The 25,866-nt window shown below is 39.7% G+C and overlaps 1 protein-coding gene across 11 annotated transcripts in view; it reads left to right on the top strand.

Annotated features, from left to right (window-relative positions):
- Positions 1-25,866, top strand: part of TXNDC16 (thioredoxin domain containing 16) — a 143,685-nt gene that overhangs the window by 20,720 nt on the left and 97,099 nt on the right. For 10 of the 11 annotated variants that reach the window (XM_010588634.3, XM_010588637.3, XM_023546165.2 and 7 more), the window contains 2 exons: positions 279-352; positions 1,217-1,291. The exons of the other annotated variant lie outside the window; for it this stretch is intronic. In XM_010588634.3, coding sequence (XP_010586936.2) covers positions 279-352; positions 1,217-1,291 — 149 coding nt within the window. The remainder of the gene's footprint in view (positions 1-278; positions 353-1,216; positions 1,292-25,866) is intronic. 11 annotated transcript variants of the gene reach the window in all.

Raw genomic sequence — 25,866 nt, 5'->3', positions numbered from 1 at the left:
TAAATGCTCTTTCCCTCCTTGTCTGCCTGGTTACCACCTACTTGTTCTGTAAGATTAAACGTGAACTTCTACGTATAATTAAATACATTTGAATAAATGAGCAATTATAGCCTATAAATCATGAAAAAAGAATTGTCTTGACCTGGAGACAAGCTGTAATGTTTAATTCTCCTTGTTTTCCTAACCAAAAAACTTTATTTTATGTATATTCTCTAACATATAAGGACATATATTTTAAATACCTTTTAAACGTAATATTTAAATATAATTTTTTAAAGGTTAATTGTGTCAAAGAAGAAATATCAAGATATTGTGGGAAAGAAAAGGATTTGATGAAAGCATATTTATTCAGGTAAACTAATTTTTTTTTAAAGTTTGAAGGACAAATACAAAGCTATACATCTACCATACCCAAGTAAGTAAAATTTCACTAAGCTAGAATAAGGTTGTATGTAGTGGGGAGTTATAGGAAGCTTAGCAAAAGTCAGTAATAGATGCTATATCTGCTACCTAACCTGTCTCCACTTCAGCTTCGTAATCTAGAAAATGAGGAGACTATTACATACCTCACAGGGCTGTTTTGAATATTAAGTAAGAATCTTATGTGAACTGTTATAAATGCCTGTTCAGTAAGCAGTTAATAAATTGAGTGCTAGGAGTGGATATGTCAGGTTCATATTTGGGTGTGAAATAAATGTGCTTTTTTTTTTTTTTCTTTTTGAGGACTCTACTGATGCCCAGGTTATAGATTCCTCGGTATTTGGATCTGCTAATATGTTGGAAGTTTCTCAAATCCTTTCCTACCATTGGGATTTTGCTAAGGAAGTGAGGAAAGATCCCATTTCCTCAGGGACCTACTGTTGAGGAAACTTCATTTTCTCTCCTACTCCTTTTTTTCCCAGCCAGTTTGAGAATCTGTTTGTGTATGTGACAGGGAGGTTGGTAGGAAGCCTCGTTTGGACTCTTCCAGTTTTTTGTTTTCATCCAGCTTTTTTTTTACAAGGTCTAGAGCCTAGCCTTTTCAAAGTTGACACATTTATTGAATGTGTATTTGGTGAATATTTGTGTGTATTATATGCCAGCACTCTGGTAATTGCATAGGATACATGGATAAGACTCTAACATCAAGTAACTTACATCCTAGTATACTATAGATAGACAAGTAAATTGAAATCTGAGGAAATATTTCCCTAATGCGTTTTTAAACTTTTTATAGGGGCAACATATTGCTCAGAGAATTTCCTACTGATACCTTATTTGATGTGAATGCCATCGTTGCTCATGTTCTCTTGTAAGTACCGGAGGTACCTGCTCCCTTGTTTACTTGTTGTTTAGCTATTCATTTCACTTAAATAACCACAATCCATTTGAATATTTTAGGGTGTCAGCATTATATTTGTAAGCACCAGTTTAACACAAACTGTTGGCCTCTCTTCCCACATAAAACCAAAAACCAGTTGCCGTTGATTTGATTCTGACTCGTGGCGATCCAGTATATGTTAGAGTAGAACTGTACTACATAGTGTTTTCAGCAATTGATTTTTCAGAAGTAGATGACCGGGCCTTTTTTCTGCATCACCTTTGGGTGGATTTGAACTACCAGCCTTTTGGTTAGCAGCCAAGTGCGTTGACTGTGCCACTCATGGATTCCTCCCCCCACATAGAGGATCTAAAATTTCTTTAATGGCAAAGGATACAGAAACATGTAGATATATCCTGACCACAGGGTCATATAATTGGTTTTGATTCTATCTGTGAAGTGAGGTTTTTACCAGATAAGAAGCTCATCTTCACTATTGTGATTGGAGTTTTTTAATTACCTGGCTTGCTTCTTACCCTCGCCTGATTTTTTCTGGACTCTGTTCTAGAAACAGTTCAGATAGTTTTAGGACATGCCTGAGTGTTTACTGAGAGAGAAGGTAGATCAAAGTGTAACATCCCTTAATGACATCTTAAGGATTCAGGATTTTCCTGCAGTCTACGCTGTTGAGGTCTATTATTCTCTTGGGCGACAGAGATAGAAAGTATATGACTTCTTAAGGGCCTAAGTTCACATGAGCCTTTCCAATTGCACATTGATGTAGCCTTTTTGTGCACTAAGACTCTTGTTGACATTGACTGCCTTTTTTTTTCTGCTTGGCTCTCCCAATTCTCTCAGAAGTTGGGTGAAAGTTAAATTACATAAAACTCAATCATAGGTGAAAACTTGTGGTTATTACTTTGCAAATGGACACTTTTAGATTTCCAAGTCCTAATAATGTATTACAGGAAGGCTTTTAGAATTCTCTGACAGCCACAATCCCTGAGGGTTATAGATTAAGAAACCAACTGTAATGAGTGAAAAATGACCTTTTGAGGAAAGAGAAGAGTTATTGGGCTGCCTTGGAAGCCCTTTCCTGGGATGCAGTAGGGGTGGCTATTGTGAGGGTAGGGGGTCATCTGACACTTAGCAAAAAGTCCAAGTAATAGGTGTAATAGTTGTCCTCAGAAAGCTTACTGGTTTCTGCTCTTTTTCCAGTGGGTATCCCATGACTGTCTTTGACCCGGAAATGATGGTGAAGAACCTTCTTTGAGGGGTAGTGAAATGATAAGATTGTCTTTCCCTAAAGTATGAATCTAAGTTTGCTTTTTATTAGGACAGCAGTTAAGTGGTCAAGTCAAAATTTATTGGCATTTCCTCCATTTATAAAAATGGATCACTCATATTAAAATGTATTAGTTTCAACTAACTTGTCAGTTATTTTTGACACAAATCCACTACTTAGCCTGATACTGAAGAAGAAATATTTGCAGGTAATGTTTGGGTTGTTTTTGTATTTTTCAAAATACTTACACATGAACTGAAATCATGCATTTGAGAATATCTGTATTGCCTTTTTTGGTTTGCTTGTTGAAAATAGGTAACTCATCCTCATTATTCTTTTCTCGAAGCATTTGGATTTTTGTTCATGTAGAACGTTTTGATTGAGACCAGTGACGCACAATTATACTTGAACTTTACTTCATGGTTGACAGAAAGATCAAGGTTTTAGGTAATCCCTTATTATCAGAATGCAGAAAATGCAATTGTTGAAAAAAAATTAAGTTAGTAAAATCTCAGAATAGAATAACAAGTATGAACGTAGACCAAGGTTTATACAATTAAAGAACTATATTTTTGGACTTTTATGGCCTACTGTTTAGCTTTTTTTTGGGGGGGGAGGGAGAATTTATAATATTCCTAAAACATTGTTGATTAAAAATTTGTTGGTCTATTAAAACTTTCTTACATTGATTCTCTAGGATACATTAAATGAAATAAACCAAGTACTTAGGGTATGGCATAGTACCATGTATGTAAGAAGTGGATGTTAAGTCCAAAACAGTAAAAGATGTAAGATGTTACCCTATATGTATTATCCCAAAAAAATATATATTTATTTATATATCATTTTTTAACACCAGGCTTCTGACCTTAGAACTAGTTCCCCATGCCCAGTTCTTCACAGGATAACAAGATGAGAGCCAGATGGCTACACTTAAACATATAGTAGAGTTTGTACCACTGGACAAAACCTTTGAGATTATGATGTTCTGAGCTTATATAGTACCTTACACATCTACTTCTCCCCTCCAGAGAGAGAATGCTTATCTCTACTGTTAAATATAAGCATTTGGCTCTGGAAAAGAGAAAGGTTTCGGAACCCTTTGAGTGGGAATTGGAGCAAAGGAGAAAAACGAGGCAAGTTTAGAATGTAAAGAGAAAATGGCTTTAGGGTAAATAAATGAGACTTTGTCCATCTTTACGTCCTGCTAATTTCTGTGTTTAGGAAGCTTGGACTGTGCAGGGACACTGAGAAATCCAGGAATGATTGCCTTCTAACAGAGGCACATGCCAGTGTATGTATATGGCATAACTCTTTCTGGGTTTCAGGAGAAACTGACATATTGGTTCACAGGAATGGAATGGGGTGGCTTGCAGTGGGGAGTTGGAGGTAGATTCTTCACTCTTCAACTTTTTGGGGACCTTTTGAGTTTTGAAACATACAGAAAAGTATTACCAATTCACAAAATACATTAAATTAAAAATAAAAATTTGGATTTAAAGTCTCGGATTTCTTAACTCTATTTTCTAAAATATCCATAACCCAAACTGATAGAATTGAGTGGTTTGTTACGTGAGGAAAAATTTACCTCACAGCTTCTGGATGGGATTAAGAAGGGCAATATTTAAAAAAAGAGAAGTAAAGTAACAATCTTTCTTTTTTAATTGAGAATACCATATATCTGATTAGTCTGAGGCCAAATTAGCTAGAGGTATAGGAGATTGAGGCCCTGCAACCTTAAAATGCAGATTGGAAGGTTGTACGGTACATCAAGAAACCAGGCTTTTTACTTAGGATTTGAGTCCTCGTTCCTTACCATTATGTGATTTAAGCAATTTATCTTTTCTGAATGCTAGTTTTCCTCATCTTTAAATTGTTAAAATAATTATAGCCTCATGAGATTGTTATGAAGATTAAATAAGGTAGCTCATGAAAATACGTTGTAGATTTTATGCAGTGCTCTACAAATGTTAGCTGTTTTTTTCTATGTAAAGCGGGAAGTTTCATTTTGCAGTTAAGAAAAAAAGTGATCCAAATTCAGATACCTACTTGTGGTTCTGTTTCACACATAGTGCTAAGAGAAGGTGGTTCATGTGAGTTCATGCTGTGACAATTGGCTGGGGGTATTTGCCTGGAGGCAACAGTTGCAAAGAAAGATCATTCTTTTTTACCTAGTCATTGTCGACTCCTAAAAATCATCAAGTGAAGCAAAACAGGAAGATTTTCCAGTACTGTAAGAAACAATGAAATTTCATGAACTATTAAGATACGGTACTTGGTGTTCTTGTGATTTAATATTTTGTCAGAAAATAGAAGAATTCTTAACATAAATTAACATAAAATATGAACTTCAATATTATAGGGATTCTTTTCAGTTATCCATGGCTTCTGCTAATATTTTATTCTTTAACACATATTGTAGAGCCTGGGTATTGAGTCTTCAGGAGATGTTACTGTAGAACTTTTGGGGAAAGCTACTTTTGGGGTTATTTTCCTCTAAATAAAAAAGGCCAAATGGCCCACTGTTATAAAAGTTGGGTCAAGTAGACAACCTTAGTTACTTTTCTTTTCGATAACCAGTCAATTCTTGGCCATAAGCCTTATCTACCTAATAGTTATGATAGGAGGGTCTCAAGGAAAAGGAAGGCTTTTCTGGGGGCAGGAGGAGCTCCCAAGTCAGAGCCTCCTCAGGGTATCTCACTCTGTCATTAAAGAATGAAAATTCAAGACAGACGTCCTTTAACCCATTTGAGTCAGTATTTGGGAGTAGAGTGAAGGAGCACAGGCTTGTGCAATAGATCCTAGAGATCCCTAGATGTCCTCATATTCCAGAAATTAACATATTTTAAAAATATATTAAAGCTTAGAAGCCATTGGGGAAAATCACAGAGAACATTAAATTATGAATGTCTAGTTATTATTGCTTCATGGGTAATGACTACTTAATGATCTTTGGGACATTAGGCAATGTAACCCGTCTAAGCCCATGACCTTATTTGTAAAATTGGGTTAATGATAGTACCAATCTCAGATGGTTACCGTAAAAATGAAATGACGGTGTATTGAGGAGGGTTTTTAGTTATGAGACACAGCATCTAGATCTGACTGGCTTAAACAGAAAAGGATTTGGAGACTACATAGGATATCTCAGGCTCAGTAGAAGGGCTGGATAACTGGACTGAAAGGTTACATAGCCCTGAATTATAGTTAAATTATAATTAAAATTAGAACTAGTGTCTGGAGGATTGCTGCGTTACTGCTGAGCACTGGATGCCCCAGTTTGTATTGCTTGCACTGGGGGCATCATTCATGCTGTTATCACTGCTGCCTTTGAAGCTGGCTGTTGTTGCTGCCCGTGCTTCTCAAAATAATTCTCTACCATCCCTGATTCTTTGCATTACAAGCTGCTGGCTCATATCCTCAGGCGAGTGATTCTGGGCCTTGTAACAGGGAGCCTGGAAAAGCAAGTTTCTGGTATTAACAGCTTCTATAACAGGACTTGGGCTTTGCCCACTTTATAAACGGCTTTGGGGCAGTGTCAGACCTCCTCTAACTTCACAAGGAGGAAGGAGAACCAAGATCAACAGCCCAAGGCTAATTCCTATGAGGCCGCAGTCAGACATGTCTTCTCTCTTAGCCATCTTTCCCAACCCTGATGCCAACCATCTGTCCCACAGCACTTTCTACTTGCTGTGGCCACACAGAACTCACAGACCATACTCATGATGATAGGGTTTTTTAGGGAAATAACAGAATTCAGGCTCAGGAACACACAGGATACATTCTTCCATGAGGACAGCCTCTTCCCAGCTGTGCTTGTAGGTACACCTTTCCCTGGCCATAGGCCTCTACTGCCCAAAGGCGATCAGCTTTCTCTCTCTGTGGGCAGGGAAGCCCACCACACCATCTCCTGCTGCCTGGTCTCTCCTGCCACCGCTTCTCATCATTTTCAGGGTTACAGCTCGTTCTGTCTCCTGGTTCCAGGAGCTTCTTGGCTCAGGGATCTCGGGTCCAAAGGACATGTTGGCTCCTGGCTGTTCTTCCCTGGTGGTGGTGGGGTCTTTTCTTTACCACCTCTGGGGTGGCTCATTTCAAGCCCAGCAGATGGCAAAGCTGACCAATCACTTTGTTGGGCTGCAATTACCCTGTCACACAGTCCCGTCCAATCACCTGGGTGGGAATTACAAGACCATGGTGAAAGGCTGCATAAAACACAATCCATTATACCACACCCACCACCAAGATTTAGAAAACTGGGAATTCCTAAAGCAAAACAGAAGAATTCAGAGCTGGGCAGCCCAAAAACTGATAAAACTTAAAAAGTGCTTAGTACTATGCCTGACATGTGATAAGTGCCCAATAAATGTTGGCTTTTATTAATCTATTTTTACCACTCTTTATTGAGAAAAACGATTAGGGAGATTTCCACTCTCAGATTTGATTTTTTAAGCAACTAGGTTGGAGCTATTTACATGATAGTTCAGTTGAGCTCACTAGATAGTACCTTTCTAATTGTTCTGAAACAACTCAAGGGTAATTCTGGACCTATTAGTCAAAATTTATAAGCAGCCACTGGCCCAGATTACCACTGCAACTCCCTTGCCATTCTTTAGTTCTCTCGGTTTTCATCTGCTCTCCCATTTATCTGGTCAGTAATAATATAGTTTAGAAAGTCCTGGCCTCAGTTTAGAAGACCTGGATTTGAATCTCTATCAGTCACTAGCATTGTGACCTGTGGCAGGTTACATAACCCCTTAGACTGTTTTCTCTTTCTCTTTCTCTCTGTGTATATGTATGTACATGTAGAACTAAGGCCCACCTTCCAAGAATATTTTCGAAGATTTAAATGAAAACATGTGAAAACACCTAGCACGTAGTAATTACTGCTCAGTAAATATTTATTTTAAATGAAGAGCCTTGGGAATTACAGAAGATCAAATTTTATATTTTTAAAAAGATTCAAGAAATCTGTAATGAATAGATAAATATTTAATTAAGCCAATGTCATTTATTAGGGCAGCACTTTTGAGGCACCCATGGGGTCAAAAAGTTTTTATAATGTTACCATTTGTTTTTTTCACTTTGCTTCTCTCATGAGTGCAGTTTCCAGAGAGTACATGGCATGTGATGTCAAAATAGATTGAATGCAGAAGCAAATATGAGAATCCGTCTGCCTTTTTTTAGTCCAATATTAAAGAGATTTGCAAAAATGTAAAACAGCTACTATAACTCTTCTCACTAAATTAACAAAATAATTTTTTTAAATAAAAAGTGTTACATATGTTAACATGTTGTTATTTTAAAATGAATTAATACAGTTTGAAAATGTCTATTTTGGCAACTATTGATACATAAAACCTATACAAGGTTTGAGGGTGTGAAGGGTTCCTGAAACCAAAAAGCTTGAGAACTGCTGTATTAGGGGAAAGCACCATGTTTTCTGTATAAGGAAACTATGAGTGGCTAATTTATTAGAGATATTTGAGTGGACCTTTGCTTATCTAAGTATGTGGACTTGGGGCAATTTAAAAAAATCCAAGTTTAGCATAGCAGAAATATATTTTGTATATATTCTATGTTAATATATATTTCTATAGACCTACTTAGGTAGGAGCAATGGGAAGGCTTCTCTGAGACAATAACATTTAAGCTGAGAAGTGTGAGTATGAGAAGGAAGAGAGGGAATAGCTTCCAACAAGAGAACTGTGTGTGCAAAGGTACTGAGGTATGGAAGAGGTCTGCCTGTTTAGTTCTTCCTTTTAGAAAGCCATTGTGTCCAGAATATGGTACAACAACATGAGGTTGGAGAGGCAGGCAAGGTCTAGGTAATGCAAGGCCTTGAAGCTATGGAAATAAGTCTGCAGTTTAGATGTGTGAAGGGTTCAGATGTGTTAAAGGCTGAGAGATCTATGAGGTTTTATGTGGCCAGACTAGTTAATGAATACCATTTAAATCCATTGAGGTTGTTGTGATGGAGAATGAGCAGGGACAGTTATGAGAAACTTATTCAACAAATATGTTTTATTTGTGCTTTAGGTGAAAGGTGACAGCTCAGATTAGTTTCTCATTCAAAAATTTACACACATATTGTTTTGTGACGTTGACATTGATTGCAATCCGCACAATGTGTCAGCACTCTCCCTCTTTCCGCTCTGGGTTCTCCATGTCCATTTGTCCAGTTTTCCTGTCTTCTTTTTTTTTTGTAGGTTATTAAAAACTTTTTTGAGCTTTTTATTATAAAAATTTTCAAAAGCACAAATAAGTAGAAAAAAGTACAATGGACATCTGTATTCTCACAACCTAGGTTCAGTAATTTTAAGCATTTTACTTATTTGCTTCATTTATACCTATGACTATACCTATACTAGTTGCTGTCAAATTTGTTCTGACTCAAGAGAACCCCATGTGTACCAGAGTAGAACTTAGTTTTATAGGTTTTCAGTGGCTGATTTTTTTAAAGTAGATTGCCAGGCCTTTCTTCCAAAGTGCTTCTGGATGGACTTGAATCTCCAACCTTTAGGTTAGCAGCTGAGTGCGCTAACTGTTTGCACCACCCAAGGACTCCTATGCCTAAGTATAACCTATATCAATCTTTCTGTATATATAGTCAGGTTTACTGAAGTATAATGTGTAGACAATAAAGGTCATGCAGTTGTTCAACTTTTGACGAGCTGTAGTATTTCCATGACTTGGAATCAATGGAAACTAACAATAACAATATAGATTTCTAATATACAATTATAAATTACAGATGGCATGACGTTTCACCCCTACATATTTTATCATGCATCTCCAAAAATAAAAGCCCTCCTACATGATCACAGTATCATTTTCTTACATAACAGTATTTTGTAATATTTCAGAGACCTAGTCTATATTCATATTTTCCCAGTTGTCCCAAAAAATATCATTTGTAGTTTTTTTTCCTTTTTAACCAAGATCCAGGGAAGCACCACGCACTGCATATAGCTGTTATGTCTTTTGAGTCTTTTTTTTTTTTTTAATAATTGTGCTTTAAGTGAAAGTTTACAAATCAAGTCAGTGTCTCACACAAAAACTTATATATACCCTGCTACATATTCCCAGTTACTCTCCTCCTAATGAGACAGCCTGCTCTCTCCCTCTAGTCTCTCCTTTCGTGTCCATTTCACCAGCTTCTAACCCCCTCCACCCTCTCATCTCCTCTCCAGGCAGGAGATGCCAACATAGTCTCAAGTGTCCCCCTGATCCAAGAATCTCACTCCTCACCAGCATCCCTTTCCAACCCATTGTCCAGTCCAATCCATGTCTGAAAAGTTGGTTTGGGAATGGTTCCTGTCCTGGGCCAACAGAGGGTCTGGGGGCCCCTTCCTGCTTTCTTGTCTTGCCTTTGGGCAGGAATTGCCCATTTGGTTCTCGTATACTTAACTGGGAGCCCTGGTGGTGCACTGGTTAAGTGTTCACCTGCTAACGAAAAGGTCAGCAGTTTGAATCGACCAGCCACTCCTTGGAGACCCTATTGGGCAGTTCTGCTCTGTCCTATAGGGTTGCTATGAGTCCAAATAGACTCAACAGCAATGGATACTTGATTGAGCTAAGAGGCACATTCGTCACAGGTGTTAGTGTTGTTTCATAGGCCTGTCTAATCTTTAGCTGAAAACTGGGCTTCGGGAGTGGTTTCAGGTCTGAGTTAGCAGTGTCCCGGGGCCATAGTCTTGGGGGTTACTCCAGTCTCTGTCAGACCAGTAAGTCTGGTCTTTTTTTTGGCGGGGGGAGGGAATTGAATTTTGTTCTACATTTTTCTCCCACTGTGTTCGGGACGCTTTATTGTGATCCCTATCAGAGCAGTCGGTGGTGGTAGCTGGGCATCATCTAGTTCTGCTGGGCTCAGGCTGGTGGAGGCTGTGGTTCATATGGTCCTTTAGACCTTTGGACTAATATTTTCCCTGCGTCTATGGTTTTCTTCATTCTCCTTTGCTCTGGATGCCATGAGACCAGTAGATGTATCTTAGATGGCTGCTTACAAACTTTTAAGATCCCAGATGCTACTCACCAAAGTAGGATGTAGAACATTTTCTTTAGGAACTATGTTATGCCAGTCAACCTAGATGGCTCTTGACATCATGGGCCTCAGTAACTCAGTCCATCAAGGTATTTGGATGTGTCTAGGAAGCTTCTGTGACTTTGCCTTGGTCAAGTTGTGCTGTTAACAGTTGTCTCCTATCTGGTTAATGACTTCCCCTCCACATCCCTCCCCTCCCTTGTAACCATAAAAGTTTGTTTTGTTTTCTATGTGTAAACCTTTTCTAGAGTTTTGATAATACTGGCATCAAAGAATATTTGTCCTTTTGTGCTTGACTTATTTCATTCAACATAATGCCCTCCAGATTCTTCCATGTTGTGAGGTGTTTCACAGATTTGTCATTGTTCTTTGTTGTTACGTAGTATGTGTGTATGTACTATAATTTGTTCGTCCATTTGTTGATGGGCACTTAGGTTGTTTCCATCTTTTTGCTACTATGAATAATGCTGCAGTGAACATGGGTGTGCATATGTCTATTCGGGTGACAGCTCCTGTCTCTCTAGGTTATATTCCCAGGAGTGGGATTGCTGGACCGTATGGTATTTCTATTTCTAGTTTTTTAAGGAGGCACTGTATCATTTTCCATAGTGGTTGTACCACTTTACATTCCAACCAGCAGTGCATTAGAATCCAGTCTCCCTGCAATCTCTCCAATATTTATTACTTCCTGTTTTGTTTTTTTTTTTATTAGTGCTAGTATTGTTGGGGTGAAATGTTACCTCATTGTAGTTTTGATTTGCATTTTTCTAATGGCTCTTGATCATGCGTATTTCCTAATGTGTCTGTTAGCTACCTGAATGTCTTCTTTGGTGAATTGTCTGTGCATATCCTTTGCCCATTTTTTAACTGGATTATTATTATTTTTTGTTGTGCTTTAAATGAAACCCTACAGCTCAAGTTAATTTCTCATACAAAAATTATACACACATTGTTTTGCGATACTAGTTGCAATCCCCACAATGTGACAGCACACTCCCACTTTCCACCCCTGGTTTCCTGTGTCCGTCCAGCCAGCTCCTGCCCCTTCCCGCCCTCCCATCCTGCCCCCAGACAGGGGGCCTACTTGGTCTCCTGTGTCTGCTTAAACTAAAAAACACACTCTTCACGAATATTATTTTATGTTGTTTTTGTTAGGTGCTTTTGAGTCAATTCTGACTCACAGAGACCCAGTGTACAACAGAAGGAAACACTGCGGGGCCCTGCGCCCTCCTGACAGTCGTTGTTATACGTAAGCACATTGCCATAGCCACTGTGTCAATCCATTTCTTTGAGGGTCTTCCTCTTCTTCTCTGACCCTCTGCTTTACCAAGGGTGATATCTTTCTCCAGGGCTTGATCCTTCCTGACAAAGTGTCCAAAGTACGTGAGATGTAATCTTGTCATCCCTGCTTCCATTCTGGTCGCACTTCTTCTCAGACAGACTTGTTTCTTCTTTTTTTTTTAATAATTTTTATGGTGCTTTAAGTGAAAGTGTACAAATCAAGTCAGTCTCTCACACAAAAATTTATATACACCTTGCTACATACTCCCAATTACTCTCCCCATAATGACATAGCCCACTCTCTCCCTTCACTCTCTTTTTGTGTCCATTTCACCAGCTTCTAACCCCCTCCACCCTCTCATCTACCCTCCAAGCAGGAGATGCCAACATAGTCTCAAGTGCCCACCTGATCCAAGAAGCTCACTCCTCACCAGCATCCCTCTCCAACCCATCGTCCAGTCCAATCCATGTCTGAAGAGTTGGCTTCAGGAATGTTTCCTGTCCTGGGCCAGCAGAAGGTCTGGGGTTAATGACCACCGGGGTCCTTCTAGTCTTAGTCAAACCATTAAGTCTGGTCTTTTTATGAGAATATGGGGTCTGCATCCCACTGCTCTCCTGCTCCCTCAGGGGTTCTCTGTTGAGTTCCCTGTCAGGGCAATCATCGGTTGTAGCCAGGCACCATCTAGTTCTTCTGGTCTCAGGCTGATGTAGTCTCTGGTTCACGTGGCCCTTTCTGTCTCTTGGGCTTGTAATTGCCCTGTGTCCTTGGTGTTCTTCATCCTCCTTTGATCCAGGTGGGTTGAGACCAATTGACGCACCTTAGATGGCTGCTTCCTAGCGTTTAAGACCCCAGACGCCACTCTTCAAAGTGGGATGCAGAATGTTTTCTTAATAGATTTTATTATGCCAATTGACTTAGATATACCCTGAAATCATGGTCCCCAAACCCCTGCCCCTGCTACTCTGGCCTTCGAAGCATTCAGTTTATTCCAGAAACTGCTTTTGGTTTAGTCCAATTGTGCTGACCTCCCCTGTATTGTGTGCTGTCTTTCCCTTCACCTAAAGTAGTTCTTATCTACCATCTAATTAATGAACACCGCCTCCCACCCTACGTCCCTCCCTCCTCTCCTAACGACAAAAGAATGTTTTCTTCTCAGTTTAAACTATTTCTCAAGTTCTTAAAATAGTGGTCTTCTACGTTATTTGTCCTTTTGCAGCTGACTGATTTCACTCAGCATTAACGCCTTCCAGGTTCCTCTGTGTTATGAAATGTTTCACAGATATTTCACTGTTTTTTATCGATGCGTAGTATTCCATTGTGTGAATATACCATAATTTATCCATTCACCGGTTGATGGGCATCTTGGTTGCTTACATCTTTTTGGTATTGTAAACAGTGCTGCAGTAAACACGGGTATGCATATATCTGTTCGTGTAAAGGCTCTTATTTCTCTAGGATATATTCCGAGGAGTGGGATTGCTGTATTGTATGGTAGTTCTATTTCTAGCTTTTTAAGGAAGCACCAAATCAATTTCCAAAGTGGTTGTACCATGTGATATTCCCACCAGCAGTGCAGAAGTGTTCCAATCTCGCCACAGTCTCTCCAACATTTATTATTTTGTGCTTTTTGGATTAATGCCAGCCTTGTTGGAGTGAGATGAAATCTCATTGTAGTTTTGGTCTGCATTTTTCTAATGGCTAATGATCATGAACATTTCCTCAAGTATCTGTTAGCTACCTGAATGTCTTCTTTAGTGAAGTGTCTATTCATATCTTTTGCCCATTTTTTAATAGGTTGTTTCTTCTTTTGACAGTCCATGGTATGTTCTCCAGTATCACAATTCAAAGGCGTCAACTCTTCTTCAGTCTTCTTTATTCATTGTCCAGCTTTCACATGCATATGATGCGATTGAAAATACCCATGGCGTGGGTCAGGTGCACCTTAGTCTTCAGGGTGACATCTTTGCTATTCAACACTTTGAAGAGGTCCTTTGCAGCAGATTTGCCCAATGCAATGCGTGTTTTGATTTCTTGACTGCTGCTTCCATGGCTGTTGATTGTGTATCCAAGTAAAAGGAAATCCTTGACAACTTCAGTCTTTTCTCCCGTTTATTATGATGGTGCTTATTGGTCCAGTTATGAGGATTTTTTTCTTTATGTTGGGGTGTAATCCATACTGAAGGCTGTGGTCTTTGATCTTAATCAGTAAGTGCTTCAAGTCCTCTTTGATTTCAGCAAGCAAGGCTGTGTGTCATCTGCATAATACAGGTTGTTAATGAGTCTCCCTCCAATACTGATGCCCCATTCTTCTTCATATAGTCCAACTTCTTGGATTATTTGTTCAGCATACATATTGAATAGGTATGGTGAAAGGATATAACCCTGACACACACCTTTCCTAACCTTAAACCACACAGTATCCCTTTTTTCTATCTGAATGACTGCCTCTTGATCTATGTACAGGTTCCTCATGGGCACAGTTAAGTGTTTCAGGATTCCCATTCTTCGCAATGTTATCCATAATTTATTATGAGCCACACAGTCAAATGCCTTTGCATAGTCAATAAAACACAGATAAATATCTTTCTGGTATTCTCTGCTTTCAGCCAGGATCCATCTGATATCAGCAATGATATCCCTGGTTCCGTGTCTTCTTCTGAATCCAGCTTGAATTTCTGGCAGTTCCCTGTCGATGTACTAGTGAAACCGATTTTGAATGATCTTCAGCAAAATTTTACTTGTGTGTGATATTAATGATATTATTCCATAATTTCCTCATTGTGTTGGATCACCTTTCTTGGGAATAGGCATAAATATGGATCTCTTCCAGTCAGTTGGTCAGGTAGCTGTCTTCCAAATTTCTTGGTATAGACAAGTGAGCACTTCCAGTGCTGTGTCAGTTTGCTGAAACAGCTCAGTTGGTATTCTGTCAGTTCCTGAAGGCTTGTTTTTTCGCCAGTGCCTTGAATGCATGCAGCTTGGACTTCTCCCTTCAGTACCATTGGTTCCTTATCATATGCCACCTCCTGGAATGGTTGAATGTTGACCAGCTCTTTTTGGTATAGTGACTCTGTATTCCCTCTATCTTCTTTTGATGCTTCCTGTGTCATTAGTATTTTCCCCATAGAATCCTTCAATATTGCAACTCGAGGCTTGAGTTTTTTCTTCAGTTCTTTCAGCTTGAGAAAGCTGAGCGTGTTCTTCCCTCTTGGTTTTCTGTCTCTTGCACTTTGCACAGGTCATTATAATACTTAACTTGGTCTACTTGAACCGTCCTTCGAAATTTTCTGTTTAGCTCTTGGACTTCATCGTTCTTTCCCTTTGTTTTAGCTACTTGACGTTCAAGAGCAAGTTTCAGAGTCTTTTCCTACATCCATTTTGGTTTTTTCTTTCTTTTTAAAGACCTCTTGCTTTCTTCATATATGACAGCCTTGATGTGATTCTACAACTCGTCTGGTCTTCGGTCTTTAATGTTCAACATGTCAAATCTTTTCTTGAGATGGTCTCTAAATTCAGGTGGGATATACTCAAGGTAGTACTTTGGTTCTTGTGGACTTGTCTAGTTTTCTTCAATTTCAACTTGAACTCGAATATGGAACAATTGATGGTCTGCTCTGCTGTCAACGTCTGACCTCATTCTGACTGATGATATTGAGCTTTTCTATTGTCTCATTCCACAGATGTAGTCGATTTGATTCCTGTGTATTCCATATGGTGAGGTCCACGTATGTAGTTGCCGTTTATGTTGGCGAAAAAAGTTAAATGCAGTGAAGAAGTTGTTGGTCTCACAGTATTCTACCATGCGATCTCCAGTATCATTTCTTTTTCACTAAGGCCAGATTTTCCAACTCCTGGTCCTTCTTCTTTGTTTCCAGTTTTTGCATTTCAGTCATTGGTAATTATCAGTGCATCCTGATCTCGTGTTCGATCAGTTTCAGACTTCAGAAGTTCGTAAAAATCTCCAATTTCTTCATCTTTGGCCTTAGCGGTATGTGCGTAAATTTGAATAATAGTCATGTTAACTGGTCTTCCTTATAGGCATGTGGATATTATCCTATCACTGACAGCATTGTACTTCAGGATAGATCTTGAAATGTTCCTTTAGAGGATGAATGCAGCGCTATTCCTCTTCAAGTTGTCGTTGCTAGCATAGTAGATGATATGATTGTCTGATTCAAAATGGCCGATACCAGTCCATTTCAGCTCATGCATGCCTTGGATATTGATGTTTGTGTGTTCCATTTGATTTTGGACGATTTGCAATTTTCCCAGAATTATACTTTGTACATTCCATGTTCAGTTTATTAATGGATGTTTACAGCTGTTTCTTCTCATTTTGAGTCATGCCACATCAGCAAATGAAGGTCCTGAAAGCTTGACTCCATCCACATCATTAAGATCGACTCTACTTTGAAGAGGCAGCTCTTCCCTAGTCATATTTTGAGCGTCTTCCAACCTGAGGGGCTCATCTTCTGGCAGTATATTAGACAATGTTCCACTGCTATTCATATGATTTTCACTGGCCTATTTTTCTCAGAAGTTGACCGCTGGGTCCTTCTTCCTAGTCTGTCTTACTCTGGACACTCCTCTGTTTTTATATTCCAGTCTATTCTTTGTCTCAAGAGTGGGCTTCTGGAATTATTTTTGTTCTAGGTTAACAGAGTGTCCGGGGGCCATCGCTTTGAATGTTCCTCTAGTCTTAATTACATCATTAAGTCTGGTATTTTTACGTGAATTTGAGTTCTACTCCACGCTTGTCTCCTGCTCCATCAGGGACTTTCTGTTGTGTTTCCTGTCTGGGTGGTCTTTGGTGGTAGTCAGGCACCCTGTAGTTGTTCTGGTCTGTGGCTTATGGAGTCTCTAGCTTATGTGACCCTTTTGTCCCTTGGGCTAATATTTTCCTTGTGTCTTCGGTGTTCTTCATTCTCCTTTTCTCCAAGTGGGTTGGGACCAATTGATGCATCTTAGATGGCCGCTGACAAGTTTTTAAGACCCCAGACACCACTCATCAAAGTGGGATGTAGAACATTTTCTTAATAAACTTTGTTATGCCAGTTGACCTGGATGTCCCCCAAAACCACAGTCCCCAGAACCCAGCCCCACTACAGTCCTTCAAAGTGTTCAGTTGTGTTCAGGAAACTTCTTAGCTTTTGATTTAGTCCAGTTGTGCTGACGTCCCCTGTATTGTGTGTTGTCCTTCCCTTCACCTAAGATGATTCTTGTCTATTACCTAGTTAGGGAATTTCCCTCCCCCTGCCTCCCCACCTTTGTAAGCATCAAGGAATGTTTTCTTCTGTGTTTCAACCTTTTCTTGAGTTCCTACAATAGTGGTTTCATACAATATTTGTCGTTTCATGAGTGACTAATTTCACTCAGCATAATGGCTTCCAGATTCATCCATGTTGTAAGGTGTTTTGCAGATTTATCATTGTTCTTTATTCTTGCATGGTATTCCATTGTGTGTATGTACCGTAATTTGTTTATCCAGTCATCTGTTGGTGGGCACCTAGGTTGTTTCCATCTTTTTGCTAATGTGAACAGTGCTACAGTGAACACAGGTGTGCATATATCTATTCGTGACTCCTATTTCTTTTCTTGTATTTTATTTTGATGTGTAGGATTGTTAGTCACCTTTGTGGTTACCTTAATATTTACCCCTATTTTTCTAACTTTAAACCTAACTTTAATTTCTTTATATCACCTTGACCTCCTCTCCATATGAAAGATATATGACTACATTTTTTAGTCACTATTATTTTAATGCTGTCTTCTTTTATATAATGACATCGCTTTTTCCCTGTTTTGAGTGTTTTTTTATCTTGATTTACTTTTGTGATTTCCCTATCTGGATTGACATCTGATTGCTCTGTCCAGTGTTCTAGTCTTGGGTTGATACCTGATATTATTGATTTTCTAGCCAGAGAGCTCCCTTTAGTATTTCTTGTAGTTTTGCTTTGGTTTTTACACATTCTCTAAACTTCTGTTTATCTGGAAATGTCCTAATTTTGCCTTCGTATTTGAGAGACAGATTTCCTGGATATATGATTCTTGGCTGGCAATTTTTTTCCTTCAGTGCTTTATGTGAATCATCTCATTGCCTTCTTGTCTGCATGGTTTCTGCCGGGTAGTCCAAGTTTATTCTTACCGACTCTCCTTTGTAGGTGACTTTTCGTTTATCCCTAGCTGCTCTTAAAATTCTCTCTTTATCTTTGGTTTTGGCAAGTTTGGTTATAATGTCTCGGTGATTTTCTTTTGAGATCTACCTTCTGTGGGTTTTGATGAGCATCTTGGATAGATATCTTCTCATCTTTCATGATATCAGGGAAGTTTTCTGCCAACAAATCTCCAGCAGTTCTCTCCGTATTTTATGTTATCCTTCTGTGTTCGGGTACTCCAATCATTCGTAGGTTATTTCTCTTGACAGAGTCCCACATAATTCTTACGGTTTCTGCATATTTTGAAATTCTTTTACCTGAGTTTTCTTTAAATGCATTGGTGCCAAGTGTTTAATCTCCAGACTCACTAATTCTGCCTTCCATTTCCTCAGTTCTGCTGCTTGACTTTCTATTGAGTTGCCTAATTCTGTAATTTTATTGTTAATCTGAATTTCAGATTGCTGTCTCTCTATGGCTTCTTGAAGCCTATTAAATTTTTCATTATGTTCTTGAATAATGTTTTTGATTTCTTCAACTGCTTTATCTGTGTGTTCCTTGTCTTGTTCTGTGTTTTGCCTGATCTCCTTCTTGATCTTTTGATCTTTTGAACAGTTTTGTATATTAATCTTTTGTATGCTACACCTGGTAATTCTAGGAAGACATCTTCATTTGGAAGATTTCTTGGTTCTTTTGTTCTGAGACCTTGTTGGAGTGATCATGGTCTGCTTCTTTATGTGATTTGGTATTGATTGTTGTTTCCGAGCCATCTGTAAGTTATTATATTAATTTATTTTGTTTGCTTATTATAGCGTAGCTTCTTGCTTTGTTTTGTTTTGATATGCCCAGATAGTCTGCTTGAGTGAGCTAGCTTGATTATTTGTTACTTGGAAGCTCTAACGTCCTGTCATCAGATGGCTAGAGCAGTTACCAGGTATATGAGCCTAGGAGCCCATTCACTTTTCTTGTATGGATTTAGCTCAGGCGTCCAGGTAATTGGTCATCAAGTGTGAGGTACAGGCTCTGTCCTACAGTCATAGAGGGGCAGGGGTGATTGATATAGGCACAGGTATCTGTTTGCAGCAGGGGGTCACACTCTGAACAAGGCAGGGGGCTGACAACCATCCCCCGTGTGTCTGTGAGGAAAGTGCATCCCTGTTCCCTAGAGTGCACACGTAGGTGGGTTCTGCAACCGGACTGTGGGCACCCAGTGCTTTTGGTTGTAAGGACTGGGAGGCACCCCCCTTTTGTGGGTGGCTAGGTGACGAGGGTGGAGCCAGCAGCCCTCAGGCCCCAGATGTGGGAAGGTAAGGCAGAGCAGTGTTAAACATCAAAAACCCACCCCTCCACCAGACAGCTGAAACAGTTGAAGTCAGATCTCAAGCACATATAACGTTGCGTTAACAAGGGCGTAACCTCCTGAAATGGGCCCACACAGGTCCATGCAGGGATAAAAGGTATTAAAAGTCTGTAGACCGTTTGTGCCTGGACAGGAGACAGCTCCTATTTCTTTAGGATATATTCTAAGGTGTGGGATTGCTGGATCATATGGTATTTCTATTTCTAGATTTTTAAGGAAGAACCAAATCGTTTTCCAAAGTGCTTGTACCATTTTACATTTCCACCAGTAGTGAATAAGCGTTCCAGTCTCTACAACCTCTCCAACATTATTTATTTTTTTGTTGTTGTGAGATGAAAGTTTTCAGAACAAACTAGTTTCTCATTAAACAATTAGTACATATATTGGTTTGTGACATTGGTTAGCAACCCCATGACATGTCAACACTCTGCTTTCTCTATCCTGGGTTGCATATTACCAGCTTTCCTTTCCCTTCCTGCCTTCTAGTCCTTGCCCCTGGGCTGGTGTGCCCCTTTAGTCTCATTTTGGTTTATGGGCCTGTCTAATCTTTCACTGAAGGCTGAATCTCAGGAGTGACTTCATTACTGAGCTAAAAGTGTGCCTGGGCGCCATACTTTTGGGGTTTTTCCAGTCTCTGTCAGGCCAGTAAGTCTCGTCTTTTATTTGTGAGTTTGAATTTTGTTCTATGTTTTTCTCCAACTCTGTCTGGGACCCTCTGTTGTGATGTGTGTCAGAGCAGTCGGTGGTAGCTGGGCACCATCTAATTGTGCTGGACTCTGTCTGGTGGAGGCTGTGGTAGTTGTGGTTCATTAGTCCTTTGGACTAATCTTTCCCTCTTGTCTTTGGTTTTCTTCATTTCCCCTTGCCCTTGATGGGGTGGGGCCGGTAGAATATCTTAGATGGCCACTCATAAGCTTTTAAGACCTCAGGTACTACTCACCAAAGTAAAATGTAGAACATTTTCTATATGAGTGATGTCATGCCAGTTGAGCTAGATGCTCCCCAAGACCATGGTCCCCACATCCGTCAGTCCAGTAATTTGGTCCCTCAGTGAATTTGGATTAACCTATGGAGCTTCTGTGACCTTGCCTTGGAAAAGTTGTGTTGGCTTCCCTAGTATCGTGCACTGTCTTATCGTTCACTAGAGTTACCACTTATCTATTGTCTGTTTATTGTTTTTCCATCTCCACCCCTCCCCTCCCTTGTAGCTATCAAAGATCGTTTCTTTTTTGTGTAGACCTTTTCATGAGTTTTTATAGTAGTGGTCTCATACAATATTTGTCCTTTTGTGATTGATTTATTTCACTCAGCATAATGCCCTCCAGATTCATCCAGAACATTTATTATTTTGTGTTTTTGGATTAAAGCTAGCTGTGGGGGAGTGAGATGGTATCTCATTACAGTTTTGATTTGCATTTCTCATGGCTAATGATTGTGAGCATTTCCTCATGTATCTTTTAGCTGCCTGAATGTCTTTGGTGACGTGTCTGTTCTAGTCCTTTGCCCCTTTTTTTTTTTTAATTTTATTATGCTTTAGGTGCAAATGAACAGCTTTAGTTAATTTCTCATGCAAAAATTTATACACACATTGTTTTGTGACATTGGTTTCAGCCCCCACAATGTGACAGCATGCTTCCCCTTTCCAGCTCTCGTTCCCTGTGTCCATTTGTTCAGTTTCTGTCCTTTTGTGCCTTCTCATCTTGCTTTTGGACAGGAGTTGCTCATTTGGTGTATATATCTGATTGAACCAAGAAGCATGTTCCTCATGTGTGCTGTTCTTTTGTTTATTTTATAGTCCTGTCTAATCTTTATCTGAAATATGGGCTTAGGGAATGGCTTCAGTTCTGGGTTAGCAGAATGTGTGGCGACCATAGTCTCAGGGGTTCCTTCAGTCTCTGTCAGACCAATAATTCTGCTCTTTTTTTGTGAATTTGAATTCTGTTCTACATTTTTCATTTTACTGACATTCTGTCCAAGACTGTCTATTGTGATTGCTGTCAGAGTGATCGGTGGTGGCAGCAGGGCACCATCTAGTTCTTTTAGTCTCAGGCTGGTGGAGGCTCTGGTTCGTGTGGTCCTTTAGTTCTTTGGGATAATATTCTCCTTTGCTCTGGACAAGATGAGACCAATAGGTATATCTTAGATGGCCCTTCACAAGCTTATGAGACCCCCAGAAGCTACTCATCAAAGTGGCTTTTGCCAAATTTTTAGTTGGATTATTTGTCTTTTTGTTGTTGAGGTGTGGTATCTTGTGGATTTTAGAGATTAGACCCTTATGAATATGTCACAGCCAAAAATTTTTTTCCCAGTCTGTAGGTTCTCTCTACTCTTGTGGCAAAGGCTTTTGGTGAACCTAAGTATTTGATTTTTAGGAGCTGCCAGTTATCTAGTTTCTCTTCTGGTGTCTGTGCATTGTTAGTTATGTTTTGCATTCTGTTTATGCCATGTATTAGGGCTCCTAGCATTGTCCCTATTTTTTCTTCCACGATCTGTATCATTTTAAATTTTGTGTTTAGGTCTTTGATCCATTTTGAGTTAATTCTTGTAGATGTCGTGAGGAATGGGTCTCGTTTCATTGTTTTGCAGATGGATGCACAGTCATGCCAGCAAGCATTTGTTAAAGAGACTGTCTTTTCCCCCATTTAACTGACTTTGGGCCTTTGTCAAGTACCAGCTGCTCATAGGTGGATGAATTTATATCTGGATTCTCAAGTCTTTTCAGTACCAGGCTGTTTTGACTATCATGACAGTGTATTAGGTTCTAAAATCAGGTAGTGTGAAGCTTCCTATTTTGTTCTTCTTTAGTAATGCTTTACTTATCCGGGGCCTCTTCCCTTTCCATATGAAGTTGGTGATTTGTTTCTCCATCTCATTAAAAAATGTCACTGGAATTTGGATCAAGATTGCATTGTATCTGTAGGTAGCTTTGGGTAGCGTTGACATTTTCACAATGTTGAGTCTTCCTATCTATGAGCACGTTATGTTTTTCCACTTAGGTAGGTCTTTTTTGGTTTCTTGCAGTAATGTCTTTTAGTTTTCTTTGTATAGGTCTTTTATGTCTCTGGTTGGATTTACTCCTAAGTATTTTATCTTCTTGGGGGCTATTGTAAATGGTATTGATTTGTTGATTTTCTTTTTGAAGTTCTCTTTGTTGATGCAGAGGAATCCAGTTGATTGTTATATGTTTGTCTTGTATCCTGATACTTTGCTGAAATCTCCTATTAGTTCCAGTAGTTTTCTTGTGGATTCTTTGGGGTTTTCTGTGTATGAGATCATATCATCTGCAAATAGGGATGCTTTTACTTCTTCCTTACCAATTTGAATGCCCTTTGTTTCTTTTTCTTGCCTTATTGCTCTGGCTAGGACCTTCTGCACAATGTTGTGTAAGAGTTGTGATAAGGGGCATCCTTGTCTGGTTCCCATTCTCAGGGGGAGCACTTTCAGACTCTCTCCATTTAGGATGATGTTGGCTGTTGGCTTTGTATAAGTGCTCTTTATTATGTTGAGGAATTTCCCTTCTATCCCTATTTTGCTCAGAGTTTTTGTCATGAATGATGTTGGACTTTGTCAAGTGCCTTTTCTGCATCAATTGATAAGATCATATAGTTCTTTTTTTTATGCGATGGATTACATTGATTGTTTTTCTAATGTCTAACCATCCCTGCATACCTGGTATGAATCCCGCTTGGCCATGGTGAATTATTTTTTTGGTATGCTGTTGAATTCTATTGGCTAGAATTTTGTGTATGTTCATGAGGGATATTGCTGTGTACTTTTCTTTTTTGTGGTGGTGTTACCTGGTTTTGGTATCAGGGTTATGCTGAGTTCATAGAGTGAGTTTGGGAGTATTCCATCCTTTTCTATGCTCTGAAATACCTTTAGTGTTAGTGGTGTTAACTTTTCCCTGAAAGTTTGTTAGAATTCTCCAGTGAAGCCATCAGGTCCAGGACTTTTTTTTGGCGGGGGTGGGGAGGAGTTTTTTCTTTTATTACCTGTTCAGTCTCTTCTTTTATTAATAGATTTATTTAGTTTTTCCATCTTGGTTTGTGTCAGTTTAGGTAGGTAATTTTTTCTAGAGATTTGTCCATTTCCTCTAGGTTTTCAAATTTGTTGGAGTGCAGTTTTTCATAGTGTCCTTTTATGATTCCTTTAATTTCTGTTGGGTCTGTTGTGATATTGCCCATCTACCCTGTGCAGGGTTTGATGAGCTCCTTGGATAGATGCCTCCTTGTCTTTCACGATATCAGAGAAGTTTTCTACCAACAAATCTTTAACAATTCTCTCTGTATTTTCTGTTATCCCCCCTTGTTGTGATACTCCAGTCACTCATAGGTTATTTCTCTTGATAGAGTCCCATGTAATTCTTAGGGTTTCTTCATTTTTTTAAGCTTTTTTTCTGATTTTTCCTCAAATAAATTGGTGTCAAGTGCTTTATCTTCAATTTCACTGATTCTGGTTTCCATTGCCTTTTTTCACTCCTATGACTTTCTACTGAGTTGTCTAATTCTGAAATCTTATTGTTAATCTTTTGAATTTCTATTTGCTGTCTCTTCATGTGTTCTAGCAGCCTGTTAAATTTATCATTCTCCTCTTGTGTAGTTTTCCTAAATTCCTCTATTGTCTTATCTGTACCTTCCTTGGCTTGGTCTGCATTTTGACTGATGTTCTTTCTGATCTCTTGAAGGGCTCTGTATAGTAACCTTTTAAATTCTAACTCTGGTAATTCCAAGACCTTCACTTCCTCCAAGAAGTTCCCTGGTTCTTTGTTTCAGTCACTTGCTGGGTCTATTGTGGTCTGCCTGTTCATGTGATTTGATGTTGACTCTTACCTCTGAGCCATCAATGTTACGGTATTTATTTATTGTATGGTTGCTTATGTGTCCTAGCTTCTTCTTTTGTTTTGTTTTGATATACCCAAATAGGCTGGGCATGTGAACTACTTTGATCATTGGTATCTTTGAAGCTCTCATATTCCTGTCACCATGTGGTTGGAGCTACTAGTAGGTATGTGATCCCAGGAGTCTGCTATTTTTCTTGTGTGGATTCAGTTCAGGTGTCTAGGTTGTCAGTCACTGAGTGTGTGGTGCAGGCTCTCACCTACAGTCCTAGATGGGCAGGGCTATGTAGGGGTGATTGGAGCAGGCACAGGTATCTGACTGAAGTACAGGGTTATGTGCTGAGAAAGGTAGGGGCTGATGTCTGCCCTTCAGTGCCTGGATGGAAGGTCTGTCCCTGTCCCCTAGAGTATGTAGGTGGGTGGGTTTTGCAGCCAGACTTTGGGTACCCCAGTGCTGTTGGCTCTAAGGACTAGGAGGCACCACTTGTTCCTGGACTCCTGCTGTGGGTGGCTAGGTGGAGTGGGTGAAGACCCTGCTTAATGGGCAAGGTCGTGTCAAATGTCACCTCTGCCACTCCCGCTTAGCTGTTGCAGTTGAAAATAGGCTTCAGGTATGTGCCCTGTTGTACTATGTTAATGAGGGCCTAAGCTGTTGAATGGGCCGACACAGATCTAGGCAGGGTTGAAAGGCATTTGAAGTCCATGGACCCCTTATGCCTGTGCCTAGGCAATGGGGCTGTGCCTGCCCTGAGTTCTTGGCTTAGGAGAGCTGGCAGTTTCTTTTTTCCTGTTTGTACATTTATTTGTTCCCTCTCCAAAGCTGGAATACTTGCTTGGGCGTGAAGGGTCCTAATTCCAGCCTGGGGGTACCGCAGCTGCTGGACACTGCTGGACCAGGACCATAGCAGAGCGGGAGTAGGTGGGTGAGGGAAAGAGAGACACTTCCCAGAGGGGAAATGATTATTTTGATCCCTTGTGGAAGGTTAGATGCTTGTACTTAACTTTTGCAGATCCAGTGTTATTTCTCCCTGGCTCCGGAGGCTTATGTAGACTTTCTGCTGCTCAATTTCTCTCAATGTGGAAAACGCATCCTGAATGCTACTGCTTTTCTCAGCTTGTGTGCACCAGCCGATCCAGCCTGCAGGGTGCCAGCCAGGTCAGCCCTGGCACTTCACTGCTTCTGAACTGTCTCTCCCTCCCCTGGCCATTCAGCCCGACTCCTCAACATTGTCTTTGATGTTCAGGGCTCCTAGATTTTCATATATTATCGATTCATTTGTTTTTTCCAGCCTTTGTTGTAAGAGGGCCCATAGAAGGTATCTGGTTGTCTGCCATCTTGGCCCTGGATTATTTGCCTTTTTGTTGTTGAGGTGTTGAAATTTTTTTAGATTTTATAGATTAGGCCCTTGTCAGATGTTGTAGCTAAAATTTTTTTCCCAGTGCATAGGTTCTCTTTTCACTCTTTTGGTGAAGTCTTTTGATGAGCCTAAGTGTTTAATTTTTAGGAACTCTAAGTTATCAAGTTTATCTTCTGGTGTTTGTGCATTGTTAGTTGTGGCTTGTATTGTGTTTATGCCATGTATTAGGGCCCCTAGTTTTGTCCCTATTT

Source organism: Loxodonta africana, chromosome 10 (genome assembly GCF_030014295.1).
Source record: "Loxodonta africana isolate mLoxAfr1 chromosome 10, mLoxAfr1.hap2, whole genome shotgun sequence".
Taxonomy (NCBI): Eukaryota; Metazoa; Chordata; class Mammalia; order Proboscidea; family Elephantidae; genus Loxodonta; species Loxodonta africana.
The sequence above is the reverse complement of the archived record's forward strand: the minus strand, read 5'-3'. Positions and strand labels throughout refer to the sequence as shown.